This window comes from Perognathus longimembris, chromosome 3, assembly GCF_023159225.1.
Source record: "Perognathus longimembris pacificus isolate PPM17 chromosome 3, ASM2315922v1, whole genome shotgun sequence".
Taxonomy (NCBI): Eukaryota; Metazoa; Chordata; class Mammalia; order Rodentia; family Heteromyidae; genus Perognathus; species Perognathus longimembris.
This window is the reverse complement of record NC_063163.1, coordinates 60,919,125-60,942,606: the sequence shown is the minus strand read 5'-3', so window position 1 is coordinate 60,942,606 and position 23,482 is coordinate 60,919,125. Positions and strand designations below refer to the sequence as shown.

General features: G+C 40.7%; 1 protein-coding gene and 1 long non-coding RNA gene across 4 annotated transcripts in view; one reads left to right on the top strand and one right to left on the bottom strand.

Moving 5' to 3' along the window:
- LOC125348420 (mitochondrial intermediate peptidase) overlaps nt 1–23,482 on the bottom strand; it is a 110,896-nt gene that overhangs the window by 68,967 nt on the left and 18,447 nt on the right. For all 3 annotated transcript variants that reach the window (XM_048341642.1, XM_048341644.1, XM_048341643.1), the window contains exons 7-14: nt 23,144–23,300; nt 20,992–21,040; nt 20,029–20,089; nt 15,885–15,937; nt 12,113–12,266; nt 9,877–9,954; nt 8,260–8,464; nt 6,695–6,804 (exon numbers count right to left, since the gene is read on the bottom strand). In XM_048341642.1, coding sequence (XP_048197599.1) covers nt 6,695–6,804; nt 8,260–8,464; nt 9,877–9,954; nt 12,113–12,266; nt 15,885–15,937; nt 20,029–20,089; nt 20,992–21,040; nt 23,144–23,300 — 867 coding nt within the window. The remainder of the gene's footprint in view (nt 1–6,694; nt 6,805–8,259; nt 8,465–9,876; nt 9,955–12,112; nt 12,267–15,884; nt 15,938–20,028; nt 20,090–20,991; nt 21,041–23,143; nt 23,301–23,482) is intronic.
- On the top strand, nt 114–23,482 carry LOC125348424. Its single transcript, XR_007210365.1, has 3 exons — nt 114–393; nt 16,841–16,850; nt 23,470–23,482. It is a non-coding gene; the product is annotated as an uncharacterized LOC125348424 (long non-coding RNA).

Here is a 23,482-nt window from a genome sequence, read left to right as displayed (position 1 = left end):
AGAAAACAGCCAGAAGTGGTGCTGTGGCTCAAGTGGCTTGAGCAAAAAGAAGCCAGGGACAGTGCTCAGGCGCTGAGTCCAAGGCCCAGGACTGGAAAAAAAAAAAAAGAATATGTGGTGTATATATACACAATGCAATTCTACTTATCCATCAAAAGAATGATACTGTGCCATTGGTAAGGAAATGGAAAGACTTGAAAAAAATTATGTTAAGTGAAGTAAGCCAGACCCAGAGAAACGCAGGTTGCGTGGTTTCCCTACTGTGGTAGCTAGAATGTGCCTGTACATCTACTAGTAAACACATTGGATGGTTAAAAAAATACACTGGGACCTGATAAATTACACAAGTCTCTAGGAACTCACCTACAGTGAAACCAAAGGAGGGTATTCTATGTGCATTGATCATATAAAATAATATTTATCAAAATGAACTCCAGGAAATGGAAACATGAGGATTTTTCTTAGTTGCTGTTTTTGTTTTCTATTCTTTTTGGCTTGTTTGTTCATTTATCTGTCTTTGGAAGGGTAAGGGGAGACACAGAAATGGAGGAACAAAGGATGAATAAATGCAGCAGTGGTACTCACTAGACACTATGTTGAAAATGAACTATACAACTTGTAGGTGGGGATGAAAGGGAGAAACTGGGAGAGAGGGGAAACAGTGTCCAAAAAAGAAATATACTCTTTACCTGACTTATAGAACTGTAACTCCTCTGTATATCACCTTTATAATAAAAAAAATGCATGAAGAAAAAAAACACACCAGATATTGTTTTTAAAAGCCATAACCATTGATAAGCTAAGACAAAGCAGAAAGGGAATCAGTTAACTGGTATTACTTCTTTGCACAAACATAGGAAGAAAGACAAACTTCCACAATGTTACATAAGGAAAAAGGTTTTTAAAAGCAATTACTAGGAATGAGATCACAGGCCAATTTTAGGATATAATTATACATTTAAGCAGAATTTGAAAGATAAAAGACTACTATAAATAATTTTATGTCAATAAACTTAAGAACTTGGATGAAATTAATAATCTCTAGAAAAATGACCATTTAGCAAAGCTTATTACAAAAGAAAGGCCCAAGAATTGGATGGCTATTAAAGGACCAGTCATTAAAAAATCTTCCCACAGCCAGGCGCCAATGGCTCACACCTGTACTCCTACCTTCTCAGCCCAATCAGAAGATCTCAGCGCCAATTAACCAGCAAATATCTGGAAGTGGAGCTGTGACTCAACTGGTAGAGTGCCATTACTGAGTAAAAAAGCTAAGGCATGGCGCCCAGGCCCCGAGTTTAAGCCACTATTACTCAACAGCTTCCACAAGAAGAAATTCTAAAAAGTGAAGTACTGGCACACACATACATGCAGAGAGAGAGAGAGAAGAGAGAAGAGAGAGAAAAGAGAGAAGAGAGAGAAGAGAGAGAGAGAGAGAGAGAGAGAGAGAGAGAGAGAGAGAGAGAGAGAGAGAGAGAGAGAGAGAGACTCCCCATAGAGAAAATAATGAACTGAGAAAGGTTTTATAGGCTCTTGACAGACTTAACAGCTGGTTACAATTTTTTTTTATAAATTGCAGAAGAAAGGGAACACACACCAATTCTTTGAAATGGTATATACTTAATACCCAATAAAGAAAAAAAGGACAAAGAAAAATCATTACCAAGCTCTCACAAACACAAAATATTTGCCAACACAGTCAACTCTGTATTAAAAAGTAATACAAGGTTCGGGGCCAAGGTTGTTTTATCCTGGAATTCAAACATGGTTTATGTTAATGTTTAATACTTAACATTCACTGTATTAATAAATTAAAGGAAAAGAGCAAGCAATCGAATGCATCAAAAGATAGAAGAAAGAGATCTGATTAAAAAGTGATACTTAATGGTTAAATAAAAAATTTATAAACTGAAAATAGGAAGGAGTTTTACTTTCCTAGCATCTCCACCAAGCCAACAGCAAATAACTTTCCTTTAAAAAATCAAGATGGTCAGCCCTGGTGGCACAGGGCTTAATCCCAGTAATCTGGAGGCTAAGGCAGGAGAATCTCCATAGTTCAAGGCCAGTCTGTCTCAAAACAAAGAAAAAGAAAAGCTCAGGATCAAGGTAAGTAACCACAGATGGCTTCTACTTAATGGCTTCCACAGAGAGGTGCCAGAAAGTGAACTACAAGAAACTAAAGATAAATGGGCTGGAAAAAAGTGGAAGTGCTAACACCAGTGACTCGCTCATGGAAGCTGATACCTGAGTTGATACCAATTAACCACCAAAATGGAGGAAGTTAAGAGCTCTGGCTTAAGTGAGAGTGCCACACAACCTTGAGTGAAAAACCTAAGTGACAGTGCCTAGGCCCTGAGTTTAAGCCCTAGTACCAGTACCAAAACAACAACAACAACAACAACAAAAAAAAAACCAACGTGGCAGTATTCCCAGCAGAAGTTAATGACTTCTAAAATTTGACAGACAAGTTATTAGAATTATTGATAAGAAAGTTTAGCAAGCACCTAAAAACAAGATCAACCAACACACAATAAAGAATAAGCTCCATTTTTAAACACTGACAACAAACGTGACTTTTTATAGCATTCTTAGTAGTATCCTAACATAGGGCTTTTAGTACTAGGTCTAACACAAGTTGAGCAAGACTCTTGGAAAGAAAATATTAAAACATGACTTAGCCTTTTTTTTTTTTTTTAAGGATCTAACTAATGGAGAGCTGTCATGGTCATGTATCTGAAGACTTCAATATTCAGAAATATTGGTTCTCTCCAATTTGATACACACTCCCAACCAAAGACTTAAAACACTACTTGATTCTAAAATGTAAATGGGAAAAACCACCATCTCAAGAATAATTTTTTTTTTTGAGTAAGTACAAACTGAGGAATCAGAGCTGCTCTGCACAAACTGAGACTGATCACAAAACTACATACAAGGACAATGTGGCATGGCCCCAAGACTTGGACAATGATGTCCAGCCCCAGGACATCACAGGCCCACCAAGCAGCCCCAGACAGGATGGGCTTTGTGGAGGAAATGCCATCCGACTACCTATCCAGCCCAGATGTCTTCTGTACTTGCCTATCAACTTTAAGATCAACTTATAATAGATTCAACTTCAGTTTTGATGTTGCAATGAATTTGCCTTCAGCTTTGATGTAACTTGCTGGGGCAGTTTTGAATCTCAAACAGCACTCTGGCATCTGTTATCTGGCACCTGTTATCAGTGGGGTGATAGAGTGAATCTAATCTGATAACCATATTCCTTTCTCTCAGCACAAGGAATTCACTGTCTCTGCTGGCTCACTCTAGCTCAGATCACATCCTTGTAGGAGTTAATCAATGACTAGAGATCACCATACATTCTCCAAGAGCACTCTCAACTATAGTTTATGATATTAGAAAAAAAAATCCTTTCCTGAAATGTAACCAGACAAAATTAAGCATAAAAATGCAGCCCTCTTTTTTTCCCTCTATGGACTTAAATAGTTTTGTTTTTTACAAAGACGAGAGAGAGAGAGAGAAAGAACCCCAAACCACTTGGTGTCTTAATTATTGACAAGAAGAGGCAAGCCCTCCATGAAGCTTAAAGCATTTATGTTTCTCTTGCCTTTGGGCACACTTTCAGTTGCCCATGAAAGCACAAAATTACTTCAAATTCCTTAGAGACCATGTCTGCAAGTCTCTTCAGGAAACTGGACATGACTTCTGACTCTGAAGGTGGAATTAACTCAAAGAAGTTTAATGCTTCCTTCCTACCTCATCTATCTATGGGCTTATTACTGTTGCTTGCAACTGCCTAGTTCAGAAATTGAGTAAGCACATGGCCGTGGAAAGGCTCTCTCCTCAGTGTGGACGTTAATTCATCCTCCAAGTACGAACTCTAGCCCTCCCTTCTCCATTCCCTCACTTTTTCTGAAAAGAGATGCCAATGTTTTAAGTTGGTATTACCAACAGTGATGAAGTTGGTCCAGGATTTAACTTAAAAAAAACACCCATTACCTATTAATTGAAAAGCTTGATGTCTGTTTGCAGTCATTGTTAGGTGTGGTCCTTCTGCATTATGTCCATTCACTCCCAGATGGCTCCTTTACTCTTGAGGTTGGATTCTCTAGAGGCCTGAGGCAACTTAAAAGCTACTTTTGCAGAGCCTGTGAATTAATTAAAAGATGGACATTCACACGCACGCGCGCGTGCATGCACACACACATACTTTTTTTTCATCTGAGCCATTTGATCTGAGCCATTCCTGCTGCTGTCACTTTACAACCACCTTGGTCTCCAGAAAAAACAGGATTCACGGATAAGCATCTTGTGACAAAAGTTGAAGAACTGCCACTTCGTTCACTGTCACTTCATCAAGCAATGCTATCTTATCATCTGGAAGAGAACTGCCAAAAGCTACAGACAACCTATCAGGCCTCTGGAGTCAAAGCCTGAGGTAATGGTCCACCAGAACACAGCTGTGACCTGGGACTGTTTTAACCATGCATACCCTTCTTGCTCCCTGCCCCCAATTCTCCCTATAACTTGAATCCAATGTCTGCACCCTTGAAGACAGTTGAAGATGTACTAACATGCTTTCTTCCCGTGGCTGCCATGTAATAAGTCACCTTTCTCTGCCCTTCACCATGTCTATTTGGCAAATGGAGACAAGTATCCAAATCTAATGTGGAATTCCTGGACTCTGGCCAGGGATCTAAAAGTTCAGCTTCACCACTAAGCCATTTCCAATCTGTGCAGCCTTCCACCAGCATGGCTTTTCCATTTATTTCCCCTATCTGCAGTGCCTATTCCACTTTGACAGTTCACTACTAAAAGCCTGGGGCAATAATGATGGTCACTGACCACTCAAGTGTGATCAGCACTCTCCTGTGGCATCTTCAATTTGCCCTTCTCCCAGCTCTACTACTTAAGTGGACCCCCATCCTTCCAGGTAAGTATAGCAGGGCTGTTGTCTCCTGCCTCTCTAGCCACCTTCCTAGAAAGGGCTGTGTCACACTTGTTGGACTATAGGGACTGGAGCAAGCGTAGGACTCTGAGACCAGGGCTGAGACCTGGGTAGTTCTCAGATCCAGATGGTGGTCCGTGGTCCATGAACGCAGGACCCTGCTTCTGTTCTTCAGGAAGCCTGGGCAGCTCACTGCCTTGAGAGCTTCTCAGACTCCAAGCCCACTGCCCTCCCATCCACATTCTTCTTGGACATCAGGGTCATTTCCCCAAAACTATGATAATGTCACTCCCCCATATGGACACCTACAGTGCAACCCCCCCACAGGATACATTGCAGGGGGGCTCATGAGGAACCAACCCCTTCACCATCAGCCACTACATAGAAGGTAACTCTCATTCTGATTTTTAAAAAAATTTAAGTTACAATGTATCAAAGAAATCTGAACCTTGAAATTAAGGGATTTTTCACTTAGCATCATATAGGTAATAAAGATGTTAAAAGAAGCCAAGCATCAGTGGCTCATGCTTGTAATACTAACTACTCAGGAGGGTGAGCTCTGAGGATCATGGTTCAAAGCCAGCTCGGGCAGGAAATTCCATGAGACTCTGATTAACCATCAAAAAACTTAAAAGTAAACTTGTGGCTCAAGTGGTAGAGTGTACTAGCCTTGAGCAAAAAAATCTCAGAGATAGTGCCCAGATCCTTAATTCAAGCCCCAGAATTGGCACAAACAAAAAGGTGCTAAGGATACCAGAAGAATAAAATACAACATAAAAATCCAGACCCAGAGAAGAAATGTCCACAAGGAAAGTCTATTTGATAAAGAGCACAGATGTCTGCCTTCATGCAGAACTTGTTTCAACATCTGAAAAACTGCAGAATACAATGCTTTCCTGGCAGGTGAGATAGACTACTTGACATATAAGGGGAAGCTAGCTTTCTGTGATAACGGCATGCAGAATTATGATTCTACAGCTTGATGAGAAGAAGAGGAAGAAGAGGGAATCATGAGCAAAGAAAAATAAAAAGAAAAAAAAAGCACTGCAAGTAAAGAAGCCAATCACTGTAACTCAAGGGACAAGACAACAATGAGATTTTTTTTTTTTTGCACAGCTGAGGACTGAACTCAGGGTCTTACACTTGTAGGCAAGTGCTTTTTCTTTTCTTAAAAAATGTTTTTTAAAAAAACATTATTTTTTTGTTTATGTGGTACTGAGGAATTGAACTGAAGGCCTCATGTATCCTAGGCAAGTACGCTATCACTAAGTCACATTCCCAGCCCATTATACTTTCTTTCTTTGCCTGTTGTGGGACTTGAACTCAGGGCCTGGGTGCTGTCTTTGAGTTCTTTTGCTCAAGGGTAACTCTCTTATCACTTTCAACCACAGCTCCACTTCCCTTATGCAGAATCTTGGGATGGGAAGTATTCAGACTGTGTTTTTTTTTTTTTTTAATCTTGGGATATTTGCATTTATATAGTATGACTTGGAACCAAAGTCTAAACAGGGAATTCAGCTCCATTTCACAGACACCATACCTTATACATCTAAAATACTGAAGGTGATTTTTTTTTACACGGTATTTCTAGTGCATTTGTGTTTTGACTATGACCCATCCATCCCATGAGGTCAGGTATGGAGTCTTCCACTGGTGATATTGTGTCAGCTTTCTGAGTTTTGAAGCACGTGGGGTTTTGGATTTGTGGATTAGGGATGCTCAACCCATGTTCATGGCTCCTACCTGCCCAGTCTGATAATGCCTGGCAAACTGGTTGACCACTCGGTAATCATTTGAAAAGTACTCCATCAGAATGGATGGGACCTCGGCAAAATCAGTGGGGCACCTGGTCCCTAAAATGGGGAGAAAGGAGAAAGTGGTGAATGTTAAACAAACACATTTACCTTATTTAAAACTTATCTTATTTAAAACTCCTATTTGGACTTCTGATGAACTATAACAAGCTTCTCAATCAAGATTTCACATCTATAAAATTATTGTACATATTTGCAGAAAAGTTTATTATAATCCTATATGTTTTCCAATATATCAAAAGTAAAACAGAATTATTTGCTCAGCTGCTTAAAACACCTTGTAAAGGTAGCTTTGCCATGGCCCCCACCCTCTGCAAACAAGCCTGGCTTTGCTGTGCTGGCAACAGCTGAAATGCAAACTAAAACACTTGCCACTAACATGCATTTGTGCCTAAGTCTCTAAACTCCACCGCCATGTTCTTTTGTTTTAATCACACTTTGTTTCTATCTACTTATTACTTTGTAAAGCAAAGCTAACATTCAGTGATTTTTATACTCAAAATACCTAAAAGCAACAAATGTAGTAAGAACTCTTTGTGATATTGTATGACTGTGTTAGGCCCACAGAGTCTTCCCAGTGTCTTCTCCTTGCCCAAACACTGTGTTTGTACAGTGAGTTCATAACTCTAAAATGCCAACTGCTTACTACATGGTTAAATGCTAACCACTTATGGCAGTGAGCTTAAGACCTAGAGATAGCATAGCTAAGATTAACCTAGAATATCAACTGTGGTAGTCTTCAACATAAAAAAACAAATAGAGCAGAATTACAACGTTATACAGTAGACAGTATAAGAAAAAAGGTACTTTATAATTTTTGAACGTGCTTATTCTGTTTTTTAACAAAGTTGGTTTAGAAGAAAGAAGTACTAGTTCATTGTATGCGAGGGACGAAGGGGAAGTCCATTTATCCTCGCAGAAAGCCACAAATATAAGCTCCATGTTGAACTCTAGCAAATATATTAAGGTGTGACTTCAAAGACTTACATGGAGACTTTTATTTCCCGGTAAAAATGTTTAGCAAGAATGTTTGGAAAACAGCATGAGGATCAGAAAATAGAACACTATCAAGACAATCTAAGGTAAAAGACAACAGGCATTATTAAATGATCACATTTTCCAAGTACCAAGTCTTTTCCAGTTTAAACATAATATCAAGTGTGTGTGTGTGTGTGTGTATGTGTGTGTGTGTGTGTGTGTGTGTGTGTGCGCGCGCTGGTCCTGGGGATTGAAGCCAGGACCTGGGAGCTGTCCCTGAGCTTGTTCACTCAAGGCTAGTGCTCTACCATTCAGCCACAGCTCCACTTCCTGGCTTTTTGGTAGTTAATGGGAGATGAGTTTCACCGAGTTTCCTGCTCAGGTTGGCTTCAAACTACAATCTTCAGATTTCAGCCTCCTGAGTTGTTAGGATTACAGGTATGAGCCACCTGTGCCCAGCAATATTGATTATTGTTTATGGGATTCTATCAAGTCAAGATCCTCCTCCTAGCTTACCAGTGACGTGCTGGTACCGAGTGCGTCCCAGCATCGAATGCATGGCATGTCCCATTTCATGGAAAAGATTTTCCATCATTCCTGGGGTCAATAAAGTGGGTGAATTCCTTGAGGAGCGGGGAAGATTGAGCATGAGGACCACGACTGGAAGTTGATAGTCTCCATCTTCCTTTAATCTGCCTCCTCGAATTGTAAAATGGCAATCCTTTGAGAATCAGGAAAGAGACAGATCAAAGTACTAGATCTAGATACTTGAAACAGTAACAAGGTCTTGTTGGAAGTGTGCAGCTTGGCTCAAGTGGCAGAGTACCTGACTCGCAAACACAACTTCAAAACCTAGTACTACTTCCATAAAAAGAAAATGAGAGTAACAAAGTCCTAATGAATATAAAACTACAGTAAAATGTGTGAGGTCAAACTTTAACTTACACTATTTTTACACTAAATACTTAGTTACAGACACCATCTCAGACCTTTTTATTTTGCTAGTTTTCATTTCTAAAATACCAAGACTAAATTGAGCTTGCATTTTACTCATTGACTCAAGAAAACATGCCCTGAAGGGTGGCTGTGGCCAGATAAGAGTTGGGATCCACTCCTGCAAGGTGTCCGCAGAAAGTGGCAAGGGACACTCTCAACTGTGGAGGAACGGGTTCCAAGATTCGCCCTGGGTCCCTCCTGAGGGTCAGGCAATCGCCAGAGGCCATCCTCCGTCTGTATCAGACTCCACACTGAGCTGTAAAAGCATTCTATCAGAACTCCTCACAACAATCAGAGCAGGCAGGTGTCTCACTCTCCAGCTGAGAAAACTAAAACTAGCCTTGCAAAGGTTAAGTGTCAAGCTCAAGGACACCAAGCTGGGATAGATGTGCTGGTATCTCTGGCCCCACTCAGGCAGAGGAATAACCCTGAGACTTAGGGCCCTATGACCTGCACTCTTGCCCCTCATGGAAACATTTGTTGTTGTTTTTTTCTTTTGGTGGTAGTGGAGCTTGAACTCAGAGCACTGCACTTGCTAGGTGAGCCACACATTCCCTTCAGTCCTTTTCTTGTTTTTCAGATAGGATGTCATGCTTTTGCTGAGACCAGCCTCAGCAATTCTTCTATCTCTGCTTCCCACAAAGCTGGAATTACAGGTGTCAACTGCTACATTACTAGCCAGGCAACTTAAAACTAGGTTTATTGTTAAGCATGAATGGGGTTGAGAGCTGGGGCTCTAGTCAGAATATTTGAGTTCAGAGCCTAGCACTTCTGCCTATGTGCCTCTGGGCAAGTCCCTAACTTTCCTGGTCTTAGTTTCTCTCAATACTGGAGCCTAGTTCAAAAGGCTGAGGTGAACATTGTAAGGTATAAAACTATAAAAGGACTACATGCTCTGGCTGGTGAAAACAAAGATTTGTAAAACAGCTACCATTATTACTGCCATTAACATGTTCCAGATAATATAATAGACACAGGTATAATTTCATTCATGTTTTTACATCTAGTCTATTTTCAAACTTGTAACTACTATTATTGCCATTTAAATACTATGGAACTGTACAAATAATACATTAAGTTCACATAAATAAACTGCCAATTACTTTAGATAATCCAGTTCATAAAGAAAAAAATTACCTGGTGTGGTTTGTCTGCTCGCTGGAAAAAATCACAGTAAATGTACCCCAACAATCCTTCAGATTCATGAACGACAGCCTGGGAAACATTTTATAATGGAGTGGTCAGTGAGGTCATCAAAAACTGGAAACATAGCTCGGTGCTGATGGCTTACACCTATAATCCTACCTACTCAGGAGGCTAAGATCTGAGTCAAGGTGTGAAGTCAACCAGGGCAGAAAACTCTGTGAGATTCTCATCTCCAATAAACTACTCAGAAAAAGCCACAAGTGGTGCTGTGGCTCAAGTGGTAGAGTGCTAGCCTTGAGCAAAACAACTCAGGGATAGTGCTTAGACCCTGAGTTCAAGCCCTGGACCAGAAAAAAAAAAATAAACAAAACCTGGAAACATGATAGGAACACATTCTCAAGACAACACCTGAGTAAGACACTCTCACGGCCACAATCAGTGTGAAATAGATTCTCTCCATCCTAGCCACTTTTGCCCCCACTCTCAGGCACCATCTCTCATCTGGTACTTGTGTACACAGGAGAGGAAAGCCTCTGGGTGGAGTCCCTGTGTCCTAACTGCCCACCCTTCACAAGGCCCACAACAGTAATGGCTCTTCAAGAAGACTCAACCAACCCAAGAGTTGGGAAGAAGTGCTGGCTTAACTGTTAAAAACAAAACTGTATTTCCTTCACATGTTAAGAGATAGTATATATCCATGTAAACATAATCTTTGATTCAAAAACATGCATAATGCAGCTTCCCAAAGTGGAAATCAGTAATGTGATCCATTCTGTCTTTGGAAAGGAGGCTCAGCTTAGATGAGGGATGCAGTTGTGAGTCTTCTTCCTGCCCTGCTTTTTCTGAACCTGATGACTTAAACACAAAAAACCTCAATTTTATTTATTTTTCACCGTGCCAGTACTGGGGCTTGAACTCAGGGCCTGGGTGTTCTCCCTTAACTTTTATGCTCAAGGCTGGTGCCCCACCACTTAAGTCACGCTTCCATTTTCAACTTTTTGCTGGCTCATTGGAAATAAGAGTCTCTTAGATTTATCTGCCTGGGCTGGCTTTGAAATATGATCTTCAGATCTCAAGCTTCCTAAATAGCTAGGATTATGGGCATGAGCCATCAGTGCCTGGCTGAGAACTCCAATATTGTGCTTTTAAATTTCCAGCAAGTAAATATTCATTCATCCACTCACTTACATGACAAACATGTACAAAGCATCTACTGGGTGCCAGGACATTCAAGGCATGTGAAAGACAACAGTGAAGAGAGCTGACCAGTCCCACTGCCTGGGAACCCATACTCTATGGGAAGGGTAAGAGTTCTTTGTCACTTGGATTTTATCCTTTCCTCAGGTTCCTTGTTTTTCTTTCCATTGCATTTCTGCATTTGGTCAGCCCAACCATTTCAAATAGTGGATTGTTAGCAGTGATAAGAAGCTGTCTATCATCCTATGGTTTCAATCTCTCCACCATACCTGGCCTCTGATAAAGGCAGGTAGGTGGCTCACACTGCTCTACACAGAGAGGAAATATAGGGTAGTGAACAGGTACGCAACAATGAACACAGTAATCCCACATAGTCTCAGGGATGACAACCTCAAGATCCTCTGAGGAAAATTAAGATTATTCACACCTTAAATACAGGGGGCCCTAACAGGAGGGCAAGCTCCAGACTTAAAGTCATGATCAGAGAAGGTAAATAATTTAGAACATAGGACATATACTAATATCTAAGGCCAAGATAAGCCCTGCAGGCCAGGAAAGAGGTCACAAAGACAAGGAAGGCAGCAATGGGTTTTGAAGTAATACACCTGGTAATGACCCTCTACCAAGTTCTAAAGAAATCTGACATGGAGAACCAAGTAGATCTATATACAGAGATCTAAACCAGAAGTATGGGGTGTGTGTGTGCACTGTGTGTGTGTGTGTGTGTGTGTGTTTGTGAAGGTCCTGGGACTTGAACTTATCAGGGCCAGGGCACTCTGGCTTTTTGTTGGTTAATTGGAGATAAGGGTCCCATGGATTTTCCTCCTTCAGCTAGCTTTGAACCTCAATCTTCAGTTCTTAGCCCCTTGAGTAGCTAGGATTACAGGTGTGAGGCACCAATGCCCAGCAGGTGTATTTTTAATGAAGTGGGACAGTTGGCCAGGGCAATATCAACTTAAAGAAATTACCAGTGACTCAGGCCCAGTGACCAAAGGGACACAGCTATGTGACATCACACCAGGGTGCTTACCAGCTTGCGGACATCTTCGTACCACACTTCTCCTTTCACAGGCTGCTCTGCATACAAGGAAATGCCCAACAGTTTGTTAAACAAAATGTTTAGGCCCTCCATGCATGCTCCCAGGGAGAAAAATGGGCAATACAAACTGGGTTCAATATTGTACCTATGAGAAGGACAGAGGATGAATAGCATTATTTCAATGATGAAGGTAGAGTCAGTTAACTTTGCATTTAACTTGGGATTATAGTGGCTAAAAATCAGGGTTGTGAAGCCAGGTGCCAGTGACTCACACCTATATTCCTAACTACTCAAGAGACTGAGATATAAGGATCATGGCTTGAAGCCAGCACAGGCAGTAAAGTCTGTAAGACTCTTATCTCCAATTAAGACAGGCAATTATCTCCAAAAAGTTGGAAGTGCAGCTGTGACTCGAGCAAAAATGTCAAGTAAGACAGTGAGGTCCTGACACACATTAAACGAAAAAAAGGATGTAAAACATAAAGGCATATAGCTGGCCATCCACATCCAAAGATTAAACCATCTGGACAGAGAGTATTTTGGAAAAGGATCATGTCTGAACCCAGCATGTGCATTTCCCATGCAAGATAAATGAATGCATCAAGTTGCACTGTGTAGTATAAGCAGACACAATGTTGGGCATTTGGGGAGGTGCACATTTGGGTTCTTTGCAAATGCTCCATCACTTCATAAGAGGGACTCAAAGCATTCTGGATTTTGGGATCTACATAGGCTCTATAACAAGTCTCCAGAAGACACTGAGAGGAGACTGTGAGCCTCTTTGAGGAATGGTCAGACTCAGTTTTCTCTAGAATGACAATGGGACTGCTGTCGCCATTAAAAGCAATACCATACAGCAGTTAAGTTGGATGCAACAGTCATTCAGGAGCCCTTGCCCACTTCAGGATCACTCTCAAGCTAACCTCCACCAGGCCTTCTGTAAATCACCAGCACAGACTTACATGAGAATGTAACCGGTTCCACTTATAATATTAAGTTTCACTTTATGAAATGTGTTACATTCTAAAAAAGGTGACTTAAGTATAAATGCTGAACAAAACAGATTTCTGAGGCAAGCTAAGTGAATTTAAAGTTCTTACCTGATAAAATATGCTGATTGAAAAAAAATTCCTGGAATATAAACAATCAGATTCCTGGGTAGTCAATCGTGGGGCTTGAACTCAGGGCCTGGGTACTATTCTTGAGCCTCTATGTTCAAGGCTAGCACTCTGTCATTTGAGCCAACATGCCACTTCTGGGTTTTGTGTGGTTAATTTGAGATAAGAGTCTCACAGGGACTTTTCTGCTCAGGCTGGCTTTGAACCGCAATCATCAGATCTCAGCTTCCTGAGTAGCTAGGATTACAGATGCGAGACACCAACACCTGGTAGAATCATATTTCTTTTTGTTTTGTTTTTTGGTGCTGGTATTGGGGATTGCACTCAAGGCCTCAAGGTCTCGCTTGGCTTTTTTGCTCAAAACTAGTTAGTGCTTTACCACTTAAGCTATACCTCCATTTCTGGCTTTTAGATGGTTAATTGGAAATGAGAGTTTAATAGACTTTTCTGCCCAGGCTGGCTTTGAACTGTGATCTTCAGATCTTACCCTCTTGAGTATCTAGGATCACAGGTCTGAGCCACTGGGGCCCAGCTAACAATCAGATTTTAATGTATATGTTTTACAGCTATGTATCATCAATTGAGGATTACCAGGTATATACTGGTAATCTTAATTACCTTCATCTAAAAATAACTTTTCATGCTCTATACATTCTAACATAAAAGCAGATTTAAAATTTGTAATTCAAATATTCATTTCTGAATCATAAAGTCAGGCCAAAATTTATAACCAGAGTCAAAAAATACCAGCTCTAGGGGCTGGGAATATGGCCTAGTGGCAAGAGTGCTTGCCTTGTATACATGAGGCCCTGGGTTTGATTCCTCAGCACCACATATACAGAAAATGGCCAGAAGTGGCGCTGTGGCTCAAGTGGCAGAGTGTTAGCCTTGAGCAAAAAAGAAGCCAGAGACAGTGCTCAGGCCCTGAGTTCAGAGCCTAGGACTGGCCAAAAAATAAATAAATAAATAAATAAATAAAAAATACCAGCTCTAGAAAAATTGTAGGTAATCTACATTTTTACTTTCTGGATTTAGTAAAAAATATAGGTAAATTTATATGCAAAAACACATACAGTAAGTATACATATTGTTATTACTCTACATAACGATAACTGCATACTTATTACTATGTGAGTGACTAGATTTTGCATGTAAACACAAATTTCACAATTTGGGATGGGTGGCAGAAGCTTGCAAAGACACAGCCTAGTTCTGATCCGTTCTCCTCTTAGAGCTGACAGAGCTCCTCACTGATCCATCCCAGCAAGCTGCATGGGCAGAAAGGGAGCAGGAGAGCCTGGAGCAGCCAGCGTGCTCACAGACAGTGCTGGAGGCATGAAGGGAGGAGGGGTACAGGCACTGAGAGGACCTGGCGGGGCATCATAGACCATTGGTTGTGGTGAGAGGGAAGAAAGAAGCAGTCATAAGGGGATGATGGAGTTGTACACTGGTGCTCATGCTTGTAATCCTAGCTACTAAAGGTGCTGAGATCTGAGGATCAAAGGTCAAGGCCAGGCTGGGTAGAAAAGACTGTAGAGATTCTTATCTCCAATTAACCAGCAAAAATACAGAAGCAGAGGTATGGCTAAATGATAGAGCACCAGTCTTGAATGAAAAAGCCAAGCAAGAGCACACAGGTGCTGAGTTCAAGCCAAGTATCTGTATGTACACGTACACACACACACACACACTCACACACACACACTTACTTTATGAAGCCTGACTGAACCAGGGGAATGGAGAATGGAAATACTCAGAGTAAGCACCTACCAGCCTTCCCAGCTCTCCACAAGGAGGGAGGAGGGGCTGAGAAATGCTTGTAAAAGGCCACAGTCCCAGAGTAGGGGCCACAACAGACTGAGACCTGACCACTGGACTCAGAATACACACTTGCTTCCCCACATCTAACCAAATCCACAACAGCCACACAAGCCAGGAAAAACAACTCACATAGCCATAGCCACAGCCATTAGGTCTAGCTAAGAACTCTCTTCGGAAACTAAAGCAACAGGAAGAAAAAAACAAGCACATCAGAGGAAAGGAGAGCCTCCAAAAGCACAGCTACTGCAAAGAATGAACACAACTTCACCCCTAGGCAGAAAAACACAAGCTTCACACTTAAGGTTCTTCTTGCCTAGTATACAAGGCATAATGGTACCCACCTGTAATCCCAACACTCAGGAAGCAGTGTCAGGAGAATCATGAGTTAAGGCTAACCTGAACTATACAGGGAGATGCTGACCCAGAAAAAATGTACAAGGTACACTGCTATGGCCTGAATGTGTGCAGTGTCCCCAAGGTCCCAGTGGTAAAGACTTGGTTGCACTGTGGTGCTACTGGGAAGTGAGTGGATGCCATTGTGACACAGTTAATGTTACTCTCCTTCCTCCATTGAGCTCAGAGCTTGAACATTGTACCTAAGCTTCTCTTGTTCAAGGCCAGTACTCTACGACTTTGAGCCACACTCCATTTCCAACTCTTTTGGTGGTTAACTGGCAATAAGAGTCTCACAGATTTTCCTACCCAAGCTAGCTTCAAACTGAATCCTCAGATCTCAGCCTCCTGACTAGCTAAGATTACTGGTGTGAGCCGCCAGCACCTGGCTTTCCTCCTCTTTCTCACTTGCTCTTCCCTGAAAGACTTACCTCTCTGCACGAATCACACCACTGTAGTAGGGTGGGTCCCAAGGCATTAACTCCTACAAAGTAATAATTCACTGTTACAAAGTTATTGACTTTTACATAACTTTATCAGTAAAATAAACAACCAGCTTATAAAACAGAAACCAGTTACCAGTAAATCAATTACTACTCACTTTGTGTGTGTGGCAGTACTGGGTATTGAACTCAGGGCTTTTGCTCTTGCTTAGCTTTTTTACTAAAGGAAGACACTCCACCACTTGAGCTATACTCCTTCTGCCATTTTGCTACTGAATTAGATAAAGAGTCTCTCAGATTTGTCCACCAGGTCCTGGCTTCAAACCATGATCCTCAGACCTCAGCCTCCTGAGTGGCTAGGCTTACAGGCGTGAGTCATTGCCACCCAGCTTCAACCAATTGATAGAATGAAAACTGAATAAAGATCAGAATCATTTTACAAAAAAACCCAAGACACTTAAGATTTCACAGATGACATGGTTTTTCTGTAATGAAAGGGGTAGGACTGTATAAATAAGCCATAGAATTTGGGGAGGAGAACAAATATCTTTCTAAAATTTAAAATAATAACAAAAAACAGCAGTGAATTAAATTAGCCACCATGCGAACTATAACCTATATAACAATCCATAAAGCACACTAAAGCAATGAAAAACACACATGGACTTACATCCTTGCCCCAGCAGCCCTGGACCGCCTGCTAATGCGAGGCAGAGAGCAGGCTCCTGGGCCAGGCCAGCAGCACAGGACTGCAGCAAGAACACTGTCCTCTGACAGCGTCACGGCTGGGCTGTGCTAGGGAAAACATGGCTCTAGGACAGAGTACTTTTTTTTTTTTTTTTTGACAGAGTACTTTTTAAACTGGAAAAAGAACAAACAAAATTGTTTCCAAGCCTAGGGCAGAGAAATAATAAACACCCAGAAGGGCATTTAAATCATAATAGAGGACAGAAAGTGCTTTGAAGGAAGAAAAGCCTACCTGAAGTTGGGGTTTTTTGTTTTTTTTTGGGGGGGTGGGGGGTTGTGCCAGCCCTTGAACTTGAACTCAGCCCTGAGCTTTTTTGCTCAAGGCTAGCACTCTACCATGTGAGCCACAGCTCCACTTCTGGCTTTTTGCTGGTTAATTTTGCAGTAAGAGTTTACAGACTTTTCTGCCTGGACTGGTTTTGAACAGTGATCTTCAGATCTGAGTCCAGGATGGTTATGAGGGCAGAGAGAAGACAAGGACAGAAAACCAATGAGGCCTCCAGCTACTCATTGAGAGATGGGAGGATGGCAGTTTAAGGCCAGCTTAAAAATTCTGAGGTTCCATCATGAATGTGCCGTCCTATATATGACTATCAATGCACAGAATGTAGTTAAGTGTTTGAACATAAGTGAAATGCAATCCTTCTTAAATATTTTATCTTAAAACTCACGAAAACTAAATGCCTGTAATTGTATACCTCAAATGAAAATGCTTTAAGTATGCCATGACATTTAATCTGGTATGTAATAGTTCAGTGTTGCTCAAATAGTGTTATATATGTGAACAACTATCTTAAACGAGTACACTGGCTCCCTAGCTGAATGTACATAATAAAAATCACCGTAAAACTTACCTACCAATCATAAACACTGGTGACATAAAAAAAAATCTGAGGTCCTATCTCAATAAGCCATATGTATTGGTAAACACCCATAATCCTCCTCTCAGGAGGCACAGGTATGAGAATCACTGTCTAAGGCTGGTCTGGGCAAAAATATGAGATCCTATGTGAAAAGTAACATAAAAAAAAGGCTTAGAGGCATGCCTCCAGTGGAGAGTGCGCGCCTAGTAGGCATAATAAGGTCCTGAGTTCAAATCCCAGTACCAGCAAAAATAAAGCCATGTTTGAGAAGCTGATTTGTACCAATTAGAAGGAGTCCTTGCATAAATATGTGTTATATGAATGCACATGTTTGTGCACACAGGCACCCATGCACATAATAAATCTCCAAAAATGTTACATTTCCAAACTGCATCAGACTCTGACTTAAGAGCTGGATGCTTCAACACTTTTTGATTCACCCAAACCAAACGTCAGCAAGAAGACTCCACAGACCCACCATATCCTAAGTTCTACAAGTGAGATACAATGATTTCAGGTGGTAGTGCATATCATTGTTGTTGTTTTTAATGTACTATGTGAAATTCCTTCTTTTTTTCTTTTGTTTATCTTCCCTATGGTTTAGCCCCTGTTGTCACTGTATTTGATGCTGGTATTGTATATGTTTGTCTGAACTAGGGAAGGGAAGGGGAACATCAAAATGGTGAGACAGGGTAAAAGGCAGAGGAGGGCAGAGTAAAGGGGTGGAAATATACTAAAAAAATTCAACGCATATCCTACAAAATTAAGAAAATTGAGTGAAGAGGTGAGGTAAGGAGGGATGGGGGAGAATGATGAAAGGGGTGACATTGATCAATATTGTATTCATATACTACTTTGTTGAATGGCAACTCCTTTGTACAACTACTTAAAGATAAAAATAAAATTAGACGAAAAGATTTACAGTATTCCTCCAGTCACAAAATAGACAAATCTTTATAACATTAGTCAATGCTGTGCAATATGAAACAGAAAATTATTCTACAAAAAATATTGGGGCTGGGAATATGGCCTAGTGGCAAGAGTGCTTGCCTCGTATACATGAAGCCCAGGGTTCAATTCCCCAGCACCACATATATAGAAAACGGCCACAAATGGCACTGTTGCTCAAGTGCTAGCCTTGAGGAAAGAGAAGCCAGGGACAGTGCTCAGGCCCTGAGTCCAAGGCCCAGGACTGGCAATATATATATATATATATATATATATATATATATATATATATATATATATCAGTGAAATGTATTAGCTAAAGGAATAACAGGAAGAAAATTTTAGTCTAGATTTTTTGTATTGATTAGCAAAGAAAGTAGTATGTCACATAACCATGAAATACTTCTTTATTCCCATTCTTGGGCTATTGCTGACCAAAGCAGAGCACAAAACTCTACTTCCCAGATTCACAATTGTCTTTTTTTTAAATTCCATTTTATTAACTTCACATGTAAAGAGCCAGAACTAATTCAACCGGATTGATCTTCCCTTGACATGTTTATTGGTCCTAACTATCAGTATGTACTTTTATGAGATTTCTGACATTTGTACAGTGTCTAAATTAAGACAAAAATAAAAACTGAAAAATAAGTGTTAGACTCTGGGAATGTGGCTTAGTGGTAGAGTGCTTGCCTTGCATGCATGAAGCCCTCATTTCGATTCTTCAGCACCACATAAATAGAAAAGGCCAGAACTGGCACTGTGGCTCAAGTGGTAGAGTGTTAGCCTTGAGCAAAAAGAAGCCAGAGACAGCGCTCAGGCCCTGAGTCCAAGCCCCAGGACTGGCAAAAAAAGTGTAAGAAAGAAGGAAATATTCCTTGAGTATATCACCAAACATTATTCAGCAAATATAAAGGAAGTGGTAAAAATTTTTAACACTTTTGATAAATATTGTCAAAATGTCTACTGCCCACACTGAGTAGGGGCTACAAAACAAAAAAAGTTCAAGTAACCTACAGTATCCATTCTAACACAAATAGAAAGGAGGTTTCTTCTTGTATAACTTTTTTTTTTCTTTTTGCTGGTTCTGGTGCCTGAACTCAGGGCCTGGGCTCTGTCTCTGAGTCTCTCTGTGCTCAAGGCTAGCACTCACCACACACCACAGCACCACTTCTGTTTTTTTCTGTTTATGTGGTACTGAGGAAACGAAGGCAAGGCTTCATGCATGCTAGGCAAGTACTCTACCACTAAGCAGAAAATAATTAACATATATTCATTTGTGTATATGAATATATATGTTAATATATATACATATGAATACATACATATGAATACATATGAATATATATTAAAAGGCAAACCAATGCAACAGCAATACTCACAAGACAATATGTTGTAAACTAACTGTACAACTGGGGGGGATTGGAGAGGAGGGAAGGTGGGAGAAAAATGAAGGAGGTAATAAGTTTGACAAGAAACATACTCACTACCTGACATATGTAACTATAACCCCTCTGTACATCACCTTGAAAATAAAAACTTTAAAAACCCACCATTCCAACATAGCTACTTACAGAATTTTGAGGATTAAGTTTCATTTTCATTCTTTGCATCATCTCAAAATCTCTTACAGTTCTATAAAATAGACGTATTGCTGTTAGGACAGTTTTAGTAATTACACTATGAAAGAACTGACTTGTTTATATTTCTTTCCCATATGAATGATCAAATTAGATGTAACTTGTATTGGGAAAGCAAACTCGTGATGATTCAAATTGTCTAAGGCACCAAGAAACAATGGTATATAAATCATCATCTAGCACTGAGATTTCCACTTTTTGTTTTATTTTGTTTGGCCATTACTGGTGCTTGAACTCATGGCCTAATACCTTAGCTTTTTCACTCAAGGATGGCAATCTACCACTTGAGCCACGGCTCTACTTCTGTGTTTTTGCTGGTTAACTGGAGGTAAGAGTCTTTCTTAACCCAGCTGGCTTTGAACCTCAATCCTTAGATGTCAACCTCCTGAATAGCTAGGATTAACAGAGATGAGCCACCAGTCCAGACAATCTCCACTTTTAAAAGCATCACCAAAACACATATTGAAAGGACCAAAATTTAGAAAAACAGCAATGTTACAGTAACCTGCAAAGCATTAATCAGCAAGATTTCAATTACTATTATTTGCTATACCTTAAAAGGATTTCTATGAAACTAACAATTTTTATCTTCCAATTGTTTTTATAAATCAAGTCCTTTTTTTTTTTTTATTGGCCAGTTCTGGGCCTTGGACTCAGGGCCTGAGCACTGTCCCTGGCTTCTTTTTGCTCAAGGCTAGCACTCTGCCACTTGAGCCACAGCGCCACCTCTGGCCGTTTTTTGTATATGTGGTGCTGGGGAATTGAACCCAGGGCTTCATGTATAGGAGGCAAGCACTCTTGCCACTAGGCCATATCCCCAGTCCGAAATCAAGTCCTTTTTAAAAACTAAGAATGATGTATAGCTACGCTAAATAAGAGAAGTAAAATAAAACTAACCTTTCAGAAAGCTTGTTAGATAGTTTCTCAAGGAACTGCATGACAGTCTCTGAAAGGAAAATTCAAAGAAATTATCTTCAATTACATGAAATCAAATGAGAATGTGTTAAAATTGCATCATCACCACACACTACCAGACTTCCTTAAAGTGATGTTTTTCAGAGGGAAGAGGGTTGCTGGCATATGCTTGGGATACATGAAAGATTTCTAGGCGATGATAATCTCTTCAAAACAACAAATTACAATGGTATGGTAGTAATCCAAAGCATTAGATTATTCCTAAAGCATCAAGGGAGGCTAAAAGAAAAAAAATACTCTGACATTTCTATACATATGTAAAAAGGAAATAATTATCTTACAAATCTTTTCCCTAGGGGTGTGTGTGTGTGTGTGTGTGTGTGTGTGTGTGTGTGTGTGCGCGCATGCGCGCGCACCCATGCTCACTGGTACTGGGACTTGAACTCAGGGTCTTGCTCATTCATCGAGCTTTTTATTTACTTAAGGCTGGTGTTCTACCACTTGAGCCATACCTCACTTCTGGCTTTTTGCTGGTTAACTGGAGACAAGAGTCTCTCAGACTGTCTGCCCAGACTGGCCTCAGACCTCAATTCTCAGCTCTCATTCTCCTGAGTCACTAGGATTAAGGCCATGAGCCAGTCGCACCTGGCTAATTCTTTCCTAAGCTTTCAAGAGATAGCTAGACTCTGGTTTGAATCTATAACTCAGTACAGTTTAGAAATATGATTTACTGAAAATTTAATGGTAGAAAGTACTGCTTCCCTGAATAGCTAGTTTTCATTTTTACATATGAAGATAGAGTCATGAGCTGAGAATTTAAACAAAAAAATCCAAGCCAAATTAGAACTTTGAAAATGTTAGGTTCTCACAAAATTTTCACACCTGAGCCACGGTATCAGAATTTACAGGCCTGTAAAGGCAATGGGGTAGAAATGCCATGATTCTCCATGAAGGAAATGCTTCCTGTGTACTGTTTCCTCCAGCACTGATCCACTAAACTCACTTATACAGAGCCTTCATGCGCATTTCACTATGCCACTATGTATTCCAGATGTCTTGAGCTTCTTGCCCTCTTTCAGTTATCTCCTTTCTGAAGAAAATATTAGGCTAAGAAGGGAGGTTAGCCTAAACCACAAAGCCACGGGGGCCTCTTACCACTGCTGATATTATCCAGTCCCAGACAGACAGCCTGAAGACAGCGAGCGCCCGGAATGCTATGGGAAATGCTGGCAGAAACTGGGGAGAACAGAAACTGCTGCCATACAACATGACATCTCACTTCAGACATCAGCAGCTGCCACGCAGAACTACTTCCAAGTCTATCTGCATATATGTTTTCTATTTCTTGATAACCACATTTTTGTTTGGTTGGTTTGTTGGGGTTTTGTGCCAGTACTGGAGATTGCAGTTCAAAGCCAGACTGGGCAGGAAAGTCCATGAGATTCATATCTCCAATTAACTACCAAAAGCTGGAAGTGGAGGTGTGTCTCAAGTGCAAGAGCACCCGCCTTAAGCAAATGAGCTAAGTTAGAGTGCCCTTGCTCTGAGTTCAAAACCCAGTATGTACTGGCACCAAACAGAAAAAGAAAAGAAGGATCCATGCCTCTAATACTAGCTACTCAGGAGGCTGAGATCTGAGGATCTCAGGGTTCAAAGCCAGTGAGAGTCTTATCTCCAATTAGCCATTCAAAAACCGGAAGTGACACTGTGGCTCAAGTGGTAGAATATTAGCCTTGAGCACAAAGAAGCTCAGGGATAGCATCCAGGTCCTGAGTTCAAGCTCCAGGGCCAGCAAAAAAAAAAAAAAAAAAAAGAAAAGAAAAGAAAGAAAGGAAGGAAGGAAAGAGGAATGGAGGGAAAAAGGAAGGAAAGGAATGACAAAGAGTGAGAGAGAGGGGAAGGAATGAAGAAAGGAAAGAAGCAAGCAAGGAAGGAAGGAACTCATTTATAACTATTTAAAATCAGAAATTTAGCACTGGAGTGTAACTTAGTGCTTCCTAAAACATTTGCCTAGCATGCATGAGGCCCTAGGATTGATCCCTAGCATTGACAAAAAGAAAAAAAATCTTTAATAAAATAAGTAATCAGAAGCTAAGCTTTATAAAAACCCTATCTCATACTTCGGCAGGCTTACCTGGTGTCTGAGCTATTGTTCCTTGGAGAGCCCTGTGGGAAAATGTAGAATACCCCACAAGCTTTGCCAGAAGATCTCTGCTGACAAGCAACTGTTCTAAACATTTCAACTGGCCAGCACTGGGGTAGAGAAAAATTTTATAAGCAGCTTCTCGAACCTGTATTTAAAATGTGAACATAAAAAGTAGAGTTATAAATGAATGCCATGACACAGTGTCCCAAGCAACAGTAACACAGGCTAGCTCTCACACTACAACTGCAGTCAAGCATGGCTTCCTAGTCCAGTCATGGTTCACACACAAGGTGGAGAGTGCCGCCAGTCAGCAGCACAAGAGCACAC